The following is a 15,488-nucleotide window of genomic DNA, read 5'->3' as shown; positions in this document are numbered from 1 at the left end:
CAAACGCATGACTTCCATCCAAGGTAATAGTTTCACTTTGCTTGCTTCCTCACAATCATGACTAAATTTATTGCTCTTATTAGGTCTTGCCTTGACATTATATACCTTAGGGAGAACAATCCTAGCTTCCATAATCTCTCATAGAAAGTAAGAGCAGGAGTAGCCCATTCGGCCCTTTGAGCCTACTCTACCTTTCATTATGATCATGGACAATTGTCCAGCTCAGCCTGCTCCCGCTTTTCCCCCATATCTTTAGATCCCTTTAGCCCCAAGTGCTACCCAATTCCTTCTTGAAATCATTAGATATTTTGGCCTCAACTATCTTCTGTGGTAGTGAATTCCATGGGCTCATCACTGTCTGAGTTAAGTAAGTTCTCCTCATCTCAGTCTGAACGGGTTTATCTCATATCCTTAAACTTGTGACCCCTGGTTTCTGACTCCCTTGCCATCAGGAATATTTTTCCTTTATTTACCCCCTGTCTAGTCCTGTTCAAAGAACTGAACTTCCTCATCCATGTATCATCCTAATAAATCTGCCCCACCCCCCCACATCCCCAGCCAGAGGAACGTCCTCCCTGCCTCAGGTCTGTTTAACCCTGTTAGAATTTTTTCAACTTCAGTGAGATCCCTTCATCCTTCGAAACTCCAGTAAATACAGGGCCAATTGATCCAATCTCTCCTCCTATAACAAACCTGTCAGCCAGGAATCAGCCTGGTGAGTCTTCACTGCAATGGCCCAATGGCAAGTATATCTCTCCTTAGGTAAGGAGACCAAAACTGCACACATCACTTCAGGGGTGATCTCACCAAGACCTTGTTTGGCTACAGTAAGTGATTCTTGCTCCTGTTTAAAATGAAGGTCAACGTGCCATTTTCCTTCCATGCATACTTGCTGCATATACATGCTTGCTTTCAGTTCTCACTGTTTGGAGTACACCTGGGTCCCTCCATCTATCACCATTTAAATAATACGGTGCCATGTTGTCAACAAATTACTGCTCTTTATAGACATTACATCAATGGAGATTTGGGTTAGATCTGATCCACTTAGCTTTATAAATTTCCCAACACTGTGACAGAATGAACTGCTTTTGTAGAATATAGTGGATGCATTTATATTAAGAACAGCTGCAAGAATAGCAGGAAAATAAAGTGGTGCAGAATTCTGAACTGAAACACTACTGGAGCTAGTCCTGAGTGTGGATTATTCACATTTTGTATTGCTTGTGGTGTGTCCCATGCTAGGAAGGGCACCTGAGTGAGTACACACATGCCAGAACATGACCAGAATGTGGTATCAAGTGTACTGACTGACTTAAGGTACGGTTTACAACACTAGACCAAAAAGGTTCACTCAATGTATTCGCTTGTCACTTCCATGGCCTGTGTAGACAGTTTCACAAGGGATCCACCACCAGTGTTCTTTAAAGACAGAGACACCCAACTTGCAAATGAGCCTCGGTGATTCAGAAGTTCCCTAGATGAACTCTATAATACACATGGTGATGTTGTGATTTGTCATCATTCCAGGGATATCCGCACAAAGGCTGTAACGAGTGAAGTGTCTATAGTTACACTGTATCTCCATTTGAAGCGTGTTAAGGAATTGGAGCTAAGCCAAGGAGAGGGGTATCCTGGTACAATGTCCTCTGCCAAGTTAGAGCTGGCTTCCGATATCCTTCTCTGTACGGATAGGAGGCTGGCTAGCTAACCAGTCACACCATGTTCTTGGGTACACCTTCTGCCATACACAGCCTCATCAAAGACTCCTGTACCAAACATTTCCCTTCAGGGAGTTGAAATGTTAGCTATCTTCCCAAATACTTGATTGCAGCCCACCGCTGCCCAGTGACTGATTCATACTCATTTCCAACTTTTAACATTCACGCAGTGCCATTATCCGGTAACTGCAACTATCAGATCCAGTGCTGTTGCTTCTTGGTACTGAGTTTGCTCCAGCTCTGTCTCCCCCCTGGGTCAGCCTGACTCAGCGGGAGGCGAATTCCTGGCATCTAGTCAGACAGGGGACAATTGGGGTGAGGGAAGGAGCAAAGGGGAGAAAGTAAGAAATCCATTTGTGGACTACGCAGTAGGAGAGATAGAAAGATGAGGGTGTGCTGGAAGTTGGAGGATAGGAAAATACCATCATCTCAGGGACTCCAATGGCATAGTCCCAACAATCTTATTTGGCAACCCTGGAAGATGCCGGAGACCCTTGTTCCTCTATTATGGGTGAGCTTATCCAGAGGCAGAATGTCAGTGATAGTGAGACACAGCATTGATGTGATATGTCTGCTGCTGCTGCTGCTTAAGGTGGGCACAAGCAGTGGGAGTGGCTGTTCTATGAGGATGAGGTGAAGTATCTGGATGATGGGGCCAGGAAGTGCTGATGGCTGAATGCTGGGCTGTGGTGCAGTGAACAGAGTGAGAGGTCGATGGAGTGATGGTCAGGAAATATGATGGGAAGGTTCATTCTCTGACTTTGCATGAGATCATGACACTTCTGTGGCACTGCTTGGGACCAGACTCCTTGTACTGACCTCCCTAGCTACCTGCTGCCAGTTTCTTCAGAAGATGGTCCTTGAAGGTCTCCCATGGAAACATAGCCTGTCCTCTTGTCTGCCTTTACCTGCTAGAGACAAAAAAAAATGCAGATGCTGAGTAGACAAGGTAGACAAGCAGGAGGCTGGAAGAGCACAGCAAGCCAGGCAGCATCAGGAGGTGGAGAAGTCGACACTCCACAAGTAATCCTTGTTCAGGCCTGCAAGGCAATCAGTTCCACATCTGTGAATCTGGGAAGTCTCTGCCCTCCCTCATACTGGTGGCCAGCTTGCCTTCACATGATGACAACAACAGAGGTGCAGTTCCACTTTTAAGAAGGACAGGCTGTCTTTAAGAGGAGCAGGCTGCTTCCATCCCTTGCTGTCAGTGCACCGAGCATGGCTTCCTGCTGAGTGTTCAGGCAGGCCCCACTTGCACTGAGCCTCCGGTGAGTTAAATGAGGAGCCAGTACACTTGTGCTGCCTGCTGTAACGACAGTGCAACGGAGAGGTCACAAACCGCAACCATTTCCCCTACCCCGGCCAACACTCAAGAATGGGCCTTAAACCACTTGAAGCCCAAAGAAGAGGATACAGTGTTTGATTCCAATTCTCATTATTTAACATAATTTAACATTGCAAGGTCACTCTTGTAGTTATTACCTGTTGTGCTTTCTATCTCACACAAACATCCCAACCACACCAAGAGGATTGGTAACTCGATTAATTATTTTTATTTGAAGAGATGAAACTGTATCCAGCAACATCTGGCAGGCAAGTTAACAGGTTTAGTCTCGAAGACTGCTCCTACCTTCAGCCCGAAGACCTCACAAACATATCTATGACTTCTCTGTCTGGTAACGCACAGTAGTTATAGATACGCACTGTCGCATTATCTTCAAAACATGCATCCTTCACTGAGGTTCGCAGAGCACTCAGCACTTCAAGCTTTAAAAGGCAATCAAGCTGCTTTATTGTACAATCTGTAAACGATTCAGAATAAACTGCCTCTCGGTCAGTATGTTTGCTGACACTGCACATTTAACCCACTTACCTCAACTCTTACTGATACTTCCTAGAGTGAAAGAATCTGCAGCACCATCTATTCAATTAACTGAAGTATTGATGGTCTTCACAGTATATAAACATAACTAATAGACAGCCTACAGATTGCTGTTAATGACACTAATAAATAAACCATACCAATGTTTGTGTGACATTTCATTATTTTAGAATAGATGCTGGCATAATAATATTTTAAATTTCTTTGAAGACACAGTGGACCATTCATTCAACGATTGGCTGTTGACAATATTAACAGACATTATTATGCAAGCCACAGCAGAACACTGGTGATGAAACTAATAACAGTGTGTGATACGACACATGCCTGTCTGATAAAAGACATTGTTTGAACGCCTTCAAGCATAAGAACAAAGTTCCAGATCCCCTCTTGATGGTTAAGTGAGGTGCCAGGCACCTTCAGATGTGACCAAATCCCAGCACCCACCAATGAGAAAGTCTGCCTGATTTAGGACCGACCACTCTGTTTTACAGCTGACCAGTCTCGTTCATGAGGTTCATTTTCAACCTCCCCCTCCACCTGCAGGATTTGTGGGGTGAACGGGCAAGAGCAAAGGGTCCCTTGAGCAGCTATCCTCTGCTCCCCCAATCTGTGCCTGCAAGTGGGGCAATTGGAGTTCTCCCCTCAGCCCCAACTCAGCAGGTAATCCCTCGTACTTCCTAGTTAAGAAATCAGCCATTTTTCTTGCCTTCTGGAATGACAGGTAACTGGGTAAGTTAACCACTTGAGGGCCTACATTGATATGTTTTAAGAAGGTCTCCGATGGATATACTCATCCAGCCCTAAGGTCTGAGGTGCCACAAAGAGGCTAAGTACCTTACCAGGGCCAACCTGCCTGATTATTTGCTGTTCCTACCACCCCCAGACAGAGTAATTGTACCCCATGGATGTCTTGATTCTAATGCATTGCTACGGCAAGGTACCAGATAAAGGCAAGCCCTTTTTCCAAGTTGCAGCAGTTAAAGTGTTGTCATGTGGAAGCTTTTTTGTACCAATGTGATCCTGTCAAGAGTAATCAGAGAACGAGTAGCTGTCCTAGCCACAGAGAGCGTACGAACCAGGGAAGATTAAAAGTGGTGGAAGACTTTACAACAACAATGTATATTTCTGTAGTACCTTTAATATAACAAAACATTTCCAACATTGTCCTAAATAAGAAGGTATTGGTGCAGATCAGTTAGGTTAAAGGATGTCTCAACAAAGAAAGCAGAGTTGTGAGTTGGTAATGAATAGGGAGGGAATTCCAGAGCTGAGCACTGAAGATGTAACTGAAGGCCCAGCCACCAGTGCTGGTGCGATTAACATTGAAGATGCTGAAGACATAAGATACCAATAAGTACAGATATCTTGTACAGTTTTGGCACTGGAGGAAATTCGAGATGGGAAGGAGCAAGGCCGTGGATCTAAAACTAAAGTGGAGTGTTATAAAATCAAGGGTAAAAAATGAGGTCTGCAGATGCTGGAGATCACAGTTGAAAATGTGTTGCTGGTTAAAACACAGCAAGTTAGGCAGCATCCAAGGAATAGGAAATTCGACGTTTCGGGCATAAGCCCTTCATCAGGAATTCCTTATGCCCGAAACGTCGAATTTCCTATTCCTTGGATGCTGCCTAACCTGCTGTGCTTTAACCAGCAACACATTTTCAACTGTTATAAAATCAAGACATTGTTCGGCTTATAGATTATTTTGTAGGCCAACTTACCTCAAGGGCTTGTGGGCTGATATTTTCCTGCTTAGAATGGCCACAGAACACATTCATGTATTTGTATAGCAACGCCCAATTCAAAATTCTCCTGGAAGCATTAACCTGTTTAAAATAAATAAGCTCTGTTAAAATACTGGACAAAGGACTTTCACATATTTAAAACATGCTAACACAGATATCACGCATCAATTTCAGTACCCTGCATTTTAGTTATAATTTAGTCATGCTGCATGTTAACTGCGTATTGAAAATGTATTGATTTTTCTTGATGGGAATAACTAATGATGTAGATCTTTTATTGCCTAGCATCAGAAAAAAAATCTAATATCGTTAATAGTTATGGTGCATGGCTCTGAAAACTAACACAATGTAAGTTGCAGGTGATTTTTTTTAATTTTTAACATTCATGGATTTATTGTCTCATGTTATCTCCAACTTCCCTCAGATAACCACTTCAGAAGATTTGTCTGCCTTGGTAAATGGTACTGACAGCCCAGAAGAAAAGACATTGGAGAGTGAAGATAAATCAGAGTTTGAAGAGAAGCTTCGTGAGAGAGCTTCCAAACCTCCACCCTTGGTACTGTCAGAGCTTGAACTAGAGAAACCCAGAGTTTCATCCACACTTCCCATTTTAACTCCGAAAGAACAACCTGCCCAATGCGAGGGATACCTTGCACGTAAACATGAACTAGAAGGACCTAATAAGAAAGCATCAAACAGGTGAACCTCTAAGGCTCTGAATTTTTTTTAAACTGGTGGAATCTGAATGTGAATAACATCCTCAGCCTTGGCTCTGTTGACTGCAGTCTTGTCTCTCAGGCCCGCTCCAAATAATGTGCGTGAAAGGCAGGTCCCTACACAGGACTGAGGGGGTGCTCCTCTGTGATGTTTGCTGTCTTTCTGACGAGTTGTTAACACTTCCCTCTTAGGTAAAAAAATCCGGTAGTGCTATCTCAAAGAAGTGAGTGGCAATTATCTAGTCATTCTGGTCCATATTTAGCTCTCAATCCACATCAGAAATGCCAATGATCTAGTTGTTACTAATTATGTGGGAGTTTACTATGCTCAATTGAGTTGCTGCATTTCCTACATTACAATAGTGACTGCACTTCAAAAGTTCCTCATAGGCTGTGAAATACTTTGAGTTTTCTGGCAGCCATGTTGAAGGTGCTATATAAATGCAAGCCTTTCTTTCGGATGCAGTGCAATTTCATAGTGTCCACAACATGGCAGTTGATTTACAACATGAATATCTCAAAGAAGCTACTGTCATGGCTGATTTGATACATGCATTAAAGGTTTAGTTTGAACCTTTTTAGGAAATATTTCTTCTGTGCGATATGCTAATCATATCATGGAAGTTTTTTTTACACAAAGGGGATTAACTAATTTTGATGCTTTGAGGAAGTCTTTCCCCATTGTACAGACAGCACTGAAAGGACTTTTAACTGTGTTTGACCCAGGAGAGCAGAGACTCAAGACTGGAATCTCAGAAATGGAAAAAATGCTACATTCTCCAAGCAAACTTCCCTGTAATCACAAAAACATCCTGTTTTCTTTTTGAAGTTACATAAATGTTTCCCTGTTGAGTTAGTGAATAAATTCCCTGCTCGACCTTTTCATCATTTCTCTTGATTTCCATGCTGTCTAATTCCTGTGGATATCAAATCCTGTATGAGTCGCAACCTCCTTTTGCTTAACATTAGAAAGATAAAGCCTTTTCATTTCAATTCACTCGAGAAACATTATTCCCTTTTTCTTGATTCTATCCGAAGACATCCATTTTTTCTGACACTGACAGTCATCACCTTTGGATTTTATTTGAACCTGAGTTAAACTTTAACCTCTATATTTTCCATTCTATCAAATCTACTTCCACCTTCTGATACTGAAACATTCTGTTGTGCCTCTATTGGTTGCAGATTAAAGCTACCCAAGGTCTTGCTGGCCACACTTTCTTCAACCTCCATAAAAGGCGATAAGTCCAGATCTCTGCCCTATCTTTTGGCAAAATAGATCCTACAGACCTGTTCTTATAACTTTCCAATACATTTGATTCAAGGTCCGTCTCATCTATAACAAATTGCTCCATGACATTCCCTACCCTTAAAATCTCCCCCATACCTATCTTTTTGATCAAACATTCACTCACTTCTTAATTCTGTCCCATCCTGAATTAGTATCAATTTTCAGTATGGCTGGGAAACAGCCTGGGATTTTATGTATTGTCACAACTTGTTGTCATACAATGCCAAAGAAGTCCATGCTACTGAATTTGAAAGTTTGCACATCTGCGTACAAATATGTGCTGCCTTTTCACTTAGGTCTTGGATTACCTTATATTGTGCCCTGAAGAGTGGTGAACTCTACTTCTATAAGGATTCAAAGAATTTTAGTGCTGGCGTTACATACCATGGAGCTGACCCTTTGAATCTGAAAGGTGCTTCGTGTGAAGTGGCTGCTGATTACAAGAAGAAAAAGCATGTGTTTAAGCTGCGGTGAGTAGATTTGATGTTGCTGATATGGTGTGGAGGGATAGCTAAGATTTCTGTAGCTGTGTCATGATATTCACTTGACATACAACTGCAGCATGAAACAAGGTCAGAAAAGGGCAATACATCAACAACATTTTAACAATTAAAGAAAATATGTCCAAGTAAATGAGAGATGTCTAGAGACAAGAATTTATTTTTGGTGCTGAACATTAGCTTCAGTGTCATCAAACTGTTGGTGGGGGTTCTCATTTCACTCAGTTTCCATTTTGAGCAGCACTGGGATTGCAACAACCCATATCACATTTTGTTTTCTTAATTACTTTCCAAGTCTTATTGATTTCCCAAATTGCTCTGTGGGACTAATCAATACATTTTTGGCAGATTTCTGAAGCATTTCAGCAGACAACTGACAGGGAATTGTTCACGACTGATGATCCATGATTTTGTAGTTCTGTTGCCTTTGTATTATTTGAAACTGCTGAAGTCTCTGAGCAAAATAGCGCCAGCTTCAGCAGTCAGTTTGTCAGCCATTTTGTGCCCAATACCTGTGACATATTGCAGGCGGTAATATATTGGTTTTCCTGTTCTGTGTTTGTTTAGCTGTCATCCTTTTTTCTCCGAGACCACTAATATTTTCCAGGAGAACACAACTGGTGCCAGTAATCCATACCTTTATTTTATAAATAGAACAGTACGTTCATAGAATGCATTTACAAAGCTTTAAAGCAGTTGAGGAATTCAGACGACAGGGGTAAACTGTGACTGGTCATTCATGAGAATTATTTGACTCTAGACTGTGTGCTACTACTGTAACCCCTTCATTATCAGTAGGAGCTACAAATCCAATTATATAATTCTCCAACGTGTTGTTAGGTTATGATTGATGCTGTCATGTGTGGGAGCTCTCAATCTAAATGTATTGCATTTGACCTCCCATTTCAGATTGAACAATGGCTCTGAGTACCTGTTCCATGATAAGGATGAGGTAAGTCATCTGAACACTCATGTATTCTATTCAAATCTAATGTCCCTTTTGTAATAGTGACACCAAAATAAATCACTGTGAATTTTAATACATGACTAAGCCTAATATACACAGTCAGGGTAATTTTGTACAAGTTCAAGCTCATTTATTAAACCATTTGCTACAATTCAAGTTCAAAGCAAACGTAATTCAGTTAATAAATAATCTATGCAACCCATGAAGTACTACCCAATAAGGATAGGTTGAGTAGACTAGGTCTGTGTTCCATAGAATTCAGTAGAATGTGTAGTGAGCTCCATGCAACATATATAATTCTTAAAGGGCTGAACTGATAGACACAGGACAGATGTTACCCCTGCTTGTGGGGCCACAGTCTATGAAAAAGGAGTTAGCCATGCAGGACCAAAATGAGAGAGTTCTTCATTCAAATGAGTGTGTATCCTTGGCATCCTCCATCCCAGAGAACTGTGTTTGCTCATTCACTGAATGCAATCAAAACTGTGACTATGTTTGGGTACTGTGGGAATTATGAGTACAGCGAGAGTGTGGGAAGATGCAGTATGCTAGAAGATAAGCAACTAGAGATGGATAATAATGTTGGCTTGGTTAGCAAAGCCAGCATCCCATGAAAGAATTAAAAACAAATTGTATTAAATGGGGAAACAGGCTCAAAGGATTGAATGGTCTTATGTCCTTACTCGACTAAAATGCATTATAAAGACAGCAAAAGGTGACAACAATGGTGGGAAAAGTGGCAGAGCTATGGCAAAAATGTTTATGAACATTGTTAACAAAGAAATTTGAAATGGAATGTTGACTTGCAACCTAGTTTTCATTTGTTTATATAAAATAGAATAAATTTGTGTTATACAGCACGTTTAGAATTTTGAGTCCCATTTTGTATCTGATATGCAACATTAATTATTATCAGTCGATACTTGATGTAATTTCAGATAGGTACAGTTAGTGAATTTATATGGTTTCCCTTCATTATCATTGCCTGCAATGATTTCAGTTCTCATTATATTCCTTTAAGTTAGATTATACAGAATTACTTTCCAATGTGTCAAGCAAAGTGTTTGTCACCTTATACGTCCACCGTCACCTCTTCAAATTGAATTTCCAGTACAAACTATTGCCACTGAAGAAATATTTAGATTCTAGTAAGCTTATATCTTAGTACTATATGTATAGATTAGTGTAGGAAGTTGCATAGTAAAGGGCTGTTGTTAATGAATGATTCCTGATGAAGGGCTTATGCCCGAAACGTCGAATTGCCTATTCCTTGGATGCTGCCTAACCTGCTGTGCTTTAACCAGCAACACATTTTCAACTGTTGTTAATGAATGTTCATTTGTGCTTTTTATTTGGTCATGGGATGTGCATATCATTGGCAAGAGCTACATTTTGAGCCTACTTGTAATTGCTTTTAAGAAGGTCCTGGTGAACCTTTTCTTCAACTACATTCAGAAAGGTGTAGGTACTCTTAAGGAGACAGTATTTAAGGAGATAGTAATGTATCACCATTCAAAGTTTGTGAGAGGATTTGTAGCTCGGGTGCTTGTTGTGGTTCTGTTCGCCGAGCTGGGAATTTGTATTGCAGACGTTTCGTCCCCTGTCTAGATGACATCCTCAGTGCTTGGGAGCCTCCTGTGAAGTGCTTCTGTGATCTTTCCTCCGGCATTTATAGTGGTTTGAATCTGCCGCTTCCGGTTGTCAGTTCCAGCTATCCGCTGCAGTGGTCGGTATATTAGGTCCAGGTCAATGTGCTTATTGATTGAATCTGTGGATGAGCCTCTAGGAATTCCCTGGCTGTTCTCTGTTTGGCTTGTCCTATAATAGTCGTGTTGTCCCAGTCAAATTCATGTTGCTTGTCATCTGTGTGTGTGGCTACTAAGGCTACTACAACGTAGTGTACAAAATCCCATGAATGGACTGTACAAAACACTACATAGGACAAACAGGAAGACAGCTAACGATCAGCATCCATGAACACCAACTAGCCACGAAACGACATGACCAGCTATCCTTAGTAGCCACACACACAGATGACAAGCAACATGAATTTGACTGGGACAACACTACTATTATAGGACAAGCCAAACAGAGAACAGCCAGGGAATTCCTAGAGGCATGGCACTCATTCACAGATTCAATCAATAAGCACATTGATCTGGACCCATTATACCGACCACTGCAGCGGACAGCTGGAACTGACAACCGGAAGCGGCAGATTCAAACCACTACAAATGCCGGAGGAGAGATCACAGAAGTGCTTCACAGGAGGCTCCCAAGCACTGAGGATGTCACCTAGTCAGGGGACGAAACGTCTGCAACAAAAATTCCCAGCTTGGCGAACAGAACCACAACAATTTATCACCATATTGATACAGTGTAAATAAAGGAAAGGGTAAAAATGTCACAATCAGTGCAGTGTGTGGCATGTGAGGGTTAGGGTTAGGGTGTGTCACATTCTATGTGCCTACTGTCTTCATCCATCTAGTCAGTGGATGTTACAGGTTTGGAATGTGCTGGTGCATGAAGCTGATTTGCTCTGAATTAAATTTGGAATGGAACTGGCAATTAATTGTCTGTAAGTTTTACTTGCCAGTTAGAATTATTGGTGTAAATGGTCAGAGGTTTTCCAGGTCTCCCTTAAAAAGACACCATGGGACATCTCCTGTCAATTGGGTCTCTATGACTTGATGACTGGATGACACAGTAAAGATGGATACAATATCATTGCAGACCTAGTGGTCTTTGAAATATTTTGCTGGTTCGTATTTTCAGAAAGAACAAGGTTGGTTAATTTTTGTATTCCCAGGTCATTCCTCCTCATTGATGAACAATAAGACTAGAAGAATCAGTTCTCAGACTTCTGTCGTGTTTTACGTTATCAGTTTAACTCATGGGGCTGACCTTACCCAAGATTTAGTAAAGTGCCGACTTTGAGGAGTTTTGTGGAGAATTTCCTTCTGTGCACTGTAGTGAGTTTATCTCAGGCAATTTTACACTGTTCACCTCATTACATATGCACCATACCTCTGAGGTCCTGCTCCCACACTATCTTGCGCTTACTAACGGTGTAAATACTCATCATGGCAAAGAGCTTCTGGGATTCCCGCCACCAGCTTCATACTTAAAACCCAGCTTACACCAGGTCAACTGCTGCCAGCTGAGGCAACGGGGTGGCTCAGTGGTTAGCACTGCTGATTCACAGAGCCAGGGACCCAAGTTCAAATCCCGACTTGGACGACTGCCTGTGTGGAATTTCCAATGATCTCCATATTTGTGGTCTTCCTCCAGCTGCTCCTATTTCCTCCCAAAATCTGAAGATGTGCAGATTAGGTGGATTGGCCATGCTAAATTGCCCATAGTGCTTAGTTATATGTAGGGTAGGTGGATTAGCCATGGGAAATGCGGGGATGGTATAGTGGGGGGTGTGGGTCTGGATTAGATGCTCTTCAGAAGATGTGGACTTAATGGGCTGAATGGTCAGTTCCCAAACTCTTATGAGCTGGGAATTGCCCTTCTTCCCCGTTGGTATCAAACCTTTGAACAGAACTCTCAAATGTTAATGTTGATCTCCCTGCACCTTCTCTGCAGCTGTTACACTCTATTCTGCACTCTGTTCTGCTACCTTGGTGCACTTTGTATGGTATCATCATTGTATAATATAGCATGCAAAACAACACTTTTCACTGTATCTTGGTACATGTGGCAACAATAAATTAAACTCAAATTCAACTTCAAATCTGTTTGGATATTGGATGTGGAGGAGACATCTTATGGGTTTCGGTTGCCCCAGCAGAAGAAAGTTGCATTGCAGACACACTGGGCATCATAGCATGGTATTTTGACCACCGTATCTAAAGTGAGTAGAGCACCACTGCCCATCTCTCATCTTTCATCTCATGAGGGCACCAATGACTGGAAGTTCTGCATTAGGAGGCCACTGCACATCTAATAGACATTGACTTTGCTCCTGGGTTTCCAGATGATTTATGTCGCAACTATTAGTGCAGCAGTCACAGACTCTGAGTCTGGATTCACTGGGGATGGTTCAAATGAGCCTATATGAACAATATCCGAAACAAAGCAGGTCTTCTGTAATGTGATCATTCAACAGTCACAAAAGACATAAATATTATTTAAATATCAATTCAGGAGATAAGAAAATTCAGCCCATTGCATTAGGAGATGCAATTAGCTGCCCAAAAATTTAAGCAAAATAATACTTTATAAATACTTGGTTAATAATGGGACTGAGAATTAGAAGAGGTGTAAGGATACTTTATTGTATAGTTTTATCCATGTAATGATGATATCAAACAAACAAGATTTAATTTCCCTAGAATTTCAAAGATAAAGGATTTGATCAACATTTTCAAGATATGAAGGGGCAGTAATAGTGTAAATAGTGACAAGCTGTTTCCATGATCAGGGTGTCTGAGACAATGAGGCATCATCTAAAAAACTAGAGTCACGTCTTTCAGAAATGAAAAAACACTGCCAAAGACAAAGAGTGCTTAGAGTTTGGCATTCTCTTCTGCAAGCAACACTTGATGATATATTCTTTGTTAATTATAAAAGCAAGATTGGCAGGTTTTCTTCAGCTGAGGGTATCAAAGTGTACGGGGCAAAACACACTGAAACAAAGGTTACATATCAGGCATGATCTCATTGAATGGTGGAAAAGGCTTAAATGGTTAATTGGCTTATTTTGTGTGACGAAACTCCCATGCTAAGGAAAACACCTGATTTCAAATGTTGTGTATGATGTTTACACAATTGTATGGATATTTGCTCAATGTTAAGGAAGAAAGCATGGGATGAACCTTCCCAGCCAGGTGCGTGGTTAATGGGAAAGGCCTGGAAAATGATATCTGACTGAGATCCCAATGTTAGATTAGATTAGATTGGATACAGTGTGGAAACAGGCCCTTCGGCCCAACAAGTCCACACCGACCCGCCGAAGTGCAGCCCACTCAGCTAGATTAACCCCTTCACCTAACACTACGGGCAATTTAGGTTGGCCAATTCACCTAACCTGCACATTTTTGGACTGTGGGAGGAAACCCGAGCACCCGGAGGAAACCCACGCAGACACGGGGAGAATGTGCAAACTCCACACAGACAGTCACCTGAGGCGGGAACTGAACCCAGGTCTCTGGCGCTGTGAGGCAGCAGTTATCCCAGTCTTCTCCATTGCCATTGACAAAAGGCTTTCTCTTGATGTAGGTTTCCATTCCTACAAGGAGCCAGTGGGAATCTGGTTGGAAATCAATTGAGATAAATAGAAAGGCAACTAAAAACCTTCTTAACAATGAATTCCTTCTTTCCTAGCAGCACACCGTGTCTGGGTCATGGCAAGGTCACTGTGGGGAGGGCACACGGAGGAGTAGCTTCCTTGGTGAAATTGACAGGCTTGGAAGGCTTTGATCAGTTACAATGAAGAAAAATATCTGTGGTCATTGAGAAACTTGAGCATGGAGTACTTTTTCCAAGTGAGAGCTTTCACTATATAGATGGTTGGAGGACACTGCATTTTTCTTGTCCTTCGCTCACCTTCAGTCATGTTTCCTAGCTGCCAGCCTTCAGCATGGTATATGAGGCCCTTATCCTTTCCTGAATGAAGAAGATTCCACCCAAGGCCTGTGAATAAAGCAACAGGCTCATGCGTGTTCTCTTACCTTCACTACGTTGAGAATCACAGCTAGCAACCTGCAATCTGTTCCTGCTCATGTCTCGTATCACCACTGCATCTGAGTTTTCACACATTTTCGACAGCTCCGATTAGGTACAGATGGAGCCAAACTATTGCCTCAAATATTCTTACTTAATTTACAATACTGGAGGATGTGTGTGGAGAATTCAAATGTTAAATTGGTGTCCCCGACTGAGAGCTTAAAGAAGGCAAGAAGGATTAAGCATCTAATTGTTTGCCAGACACAGCACTCTGACACAGTATTTGCAAAGTCCTCTATATTGCATTTGTGTCCATAGTTCCCAACATGCAGATCTGTGCCTTGTCATCGGGGGTCAGAATTGGCTGAGGTCATGTGTTATGTAGACTTCCTAATGCAAATGGAACACTATAGTTCCCTGATTGTAAGTTTCATGAGGCCAAATTCTCTTCTAAACTGACTTCTAAGGGATGTAAATAGTTCATTTCAGAGAGCTAAAATTTCCTGTGGACTTAATAATTGGCCTTAGCCTGCTATCTTCTCCCAACAGCATATCAAGGAAGTTATGTTAGATCAAGAACGATAGGGCACATGTTTAAAATAATCAGCAAAAGAAGCAAAGGTGACATGAGGAAAAACGTTTTCATGCAGTGAGTGGTTAGGATTCGGACTGCGAGTAAAAAATGAGGTCTGCAGATGCTGGAGATCACAGCTGCAAATGTGTTGCTGGTCAAAGCACAGCAGGCCAGGCAGCATCTCAGGAATAGAGAATTCGACGTTTCGAGCATAAGCCCTTCATCAGGAATAAGAGCCTCTTATTCCTGATGAAGGGCTTATGGTCGAAACGTCGAATTCTCTATTCCTGAGATGCTGCCTGGCCTGCTGTGCTTTGACCAGCAACACATTTGCAGCAGGATTCGGACTGCACCAACTTGGAAGTGTGGTGGAGGCAGGTTCAATCGACGCATTCAGGAAGAAATCAGGTATTATT

The 15,488-nt window shown here is 41.9% G+C and overlaps 1 protein-coding gene across 5 annotated transcripts in view; it reads left to right on the top strand.

Moving 5' to 3' along the window:
* The window catches only part of LOC132818130 (spectrin beta chain, non-erythrocytic 1-like), a 269,507-nt gene that overhangs the window by 249,174 nt on the left and 4,845 nt on the right, over positions 1-15,488 (top strand). For all 5 annotated transcript variants that reach the window (XM_060828851.1, XM_060828852.1, XM_060828848.1 and 2 more), the window contains 3 exons: positions 5,776-6,050; positions 7,655-7,828; positions 8,768-8,810. In XM_060828851.1, the coding sequence (XP_060684834.1) occupies positions 5,776-6,050; positions 7,655-7,828; positions 8,768-8,810 (492 nt within the window). The remainder of the gene's footprint in view (positions 1-5,775; positions 6,051-7,654; positions 7,829-8,767; positions 8,811-15,488) is intronic.

Source organism: Hemiscyllium ocellatum, chromosome 8, assembly GCF_020745735.1.
Source record: "Hemiscyllium ocellatum isolate sHemOce1 chromosome 8, sHemOce1.pat.X.cur, whole genome shotgun sequence".
NCBI classification, from domain to species: domain Eukaryota; kingdom Metazoa; phylum Chordata; class Chondrichthyes; order Orectolobiformes; family Hemiscylliidae; genus Hemiscyllium; species Hemiscyllium ocellatum.
The sequence above is the reverse complement of the archived record's forward strand: the minus strand, read 5'-3'. Positions and strand labels throughout refer to the sequence as shown.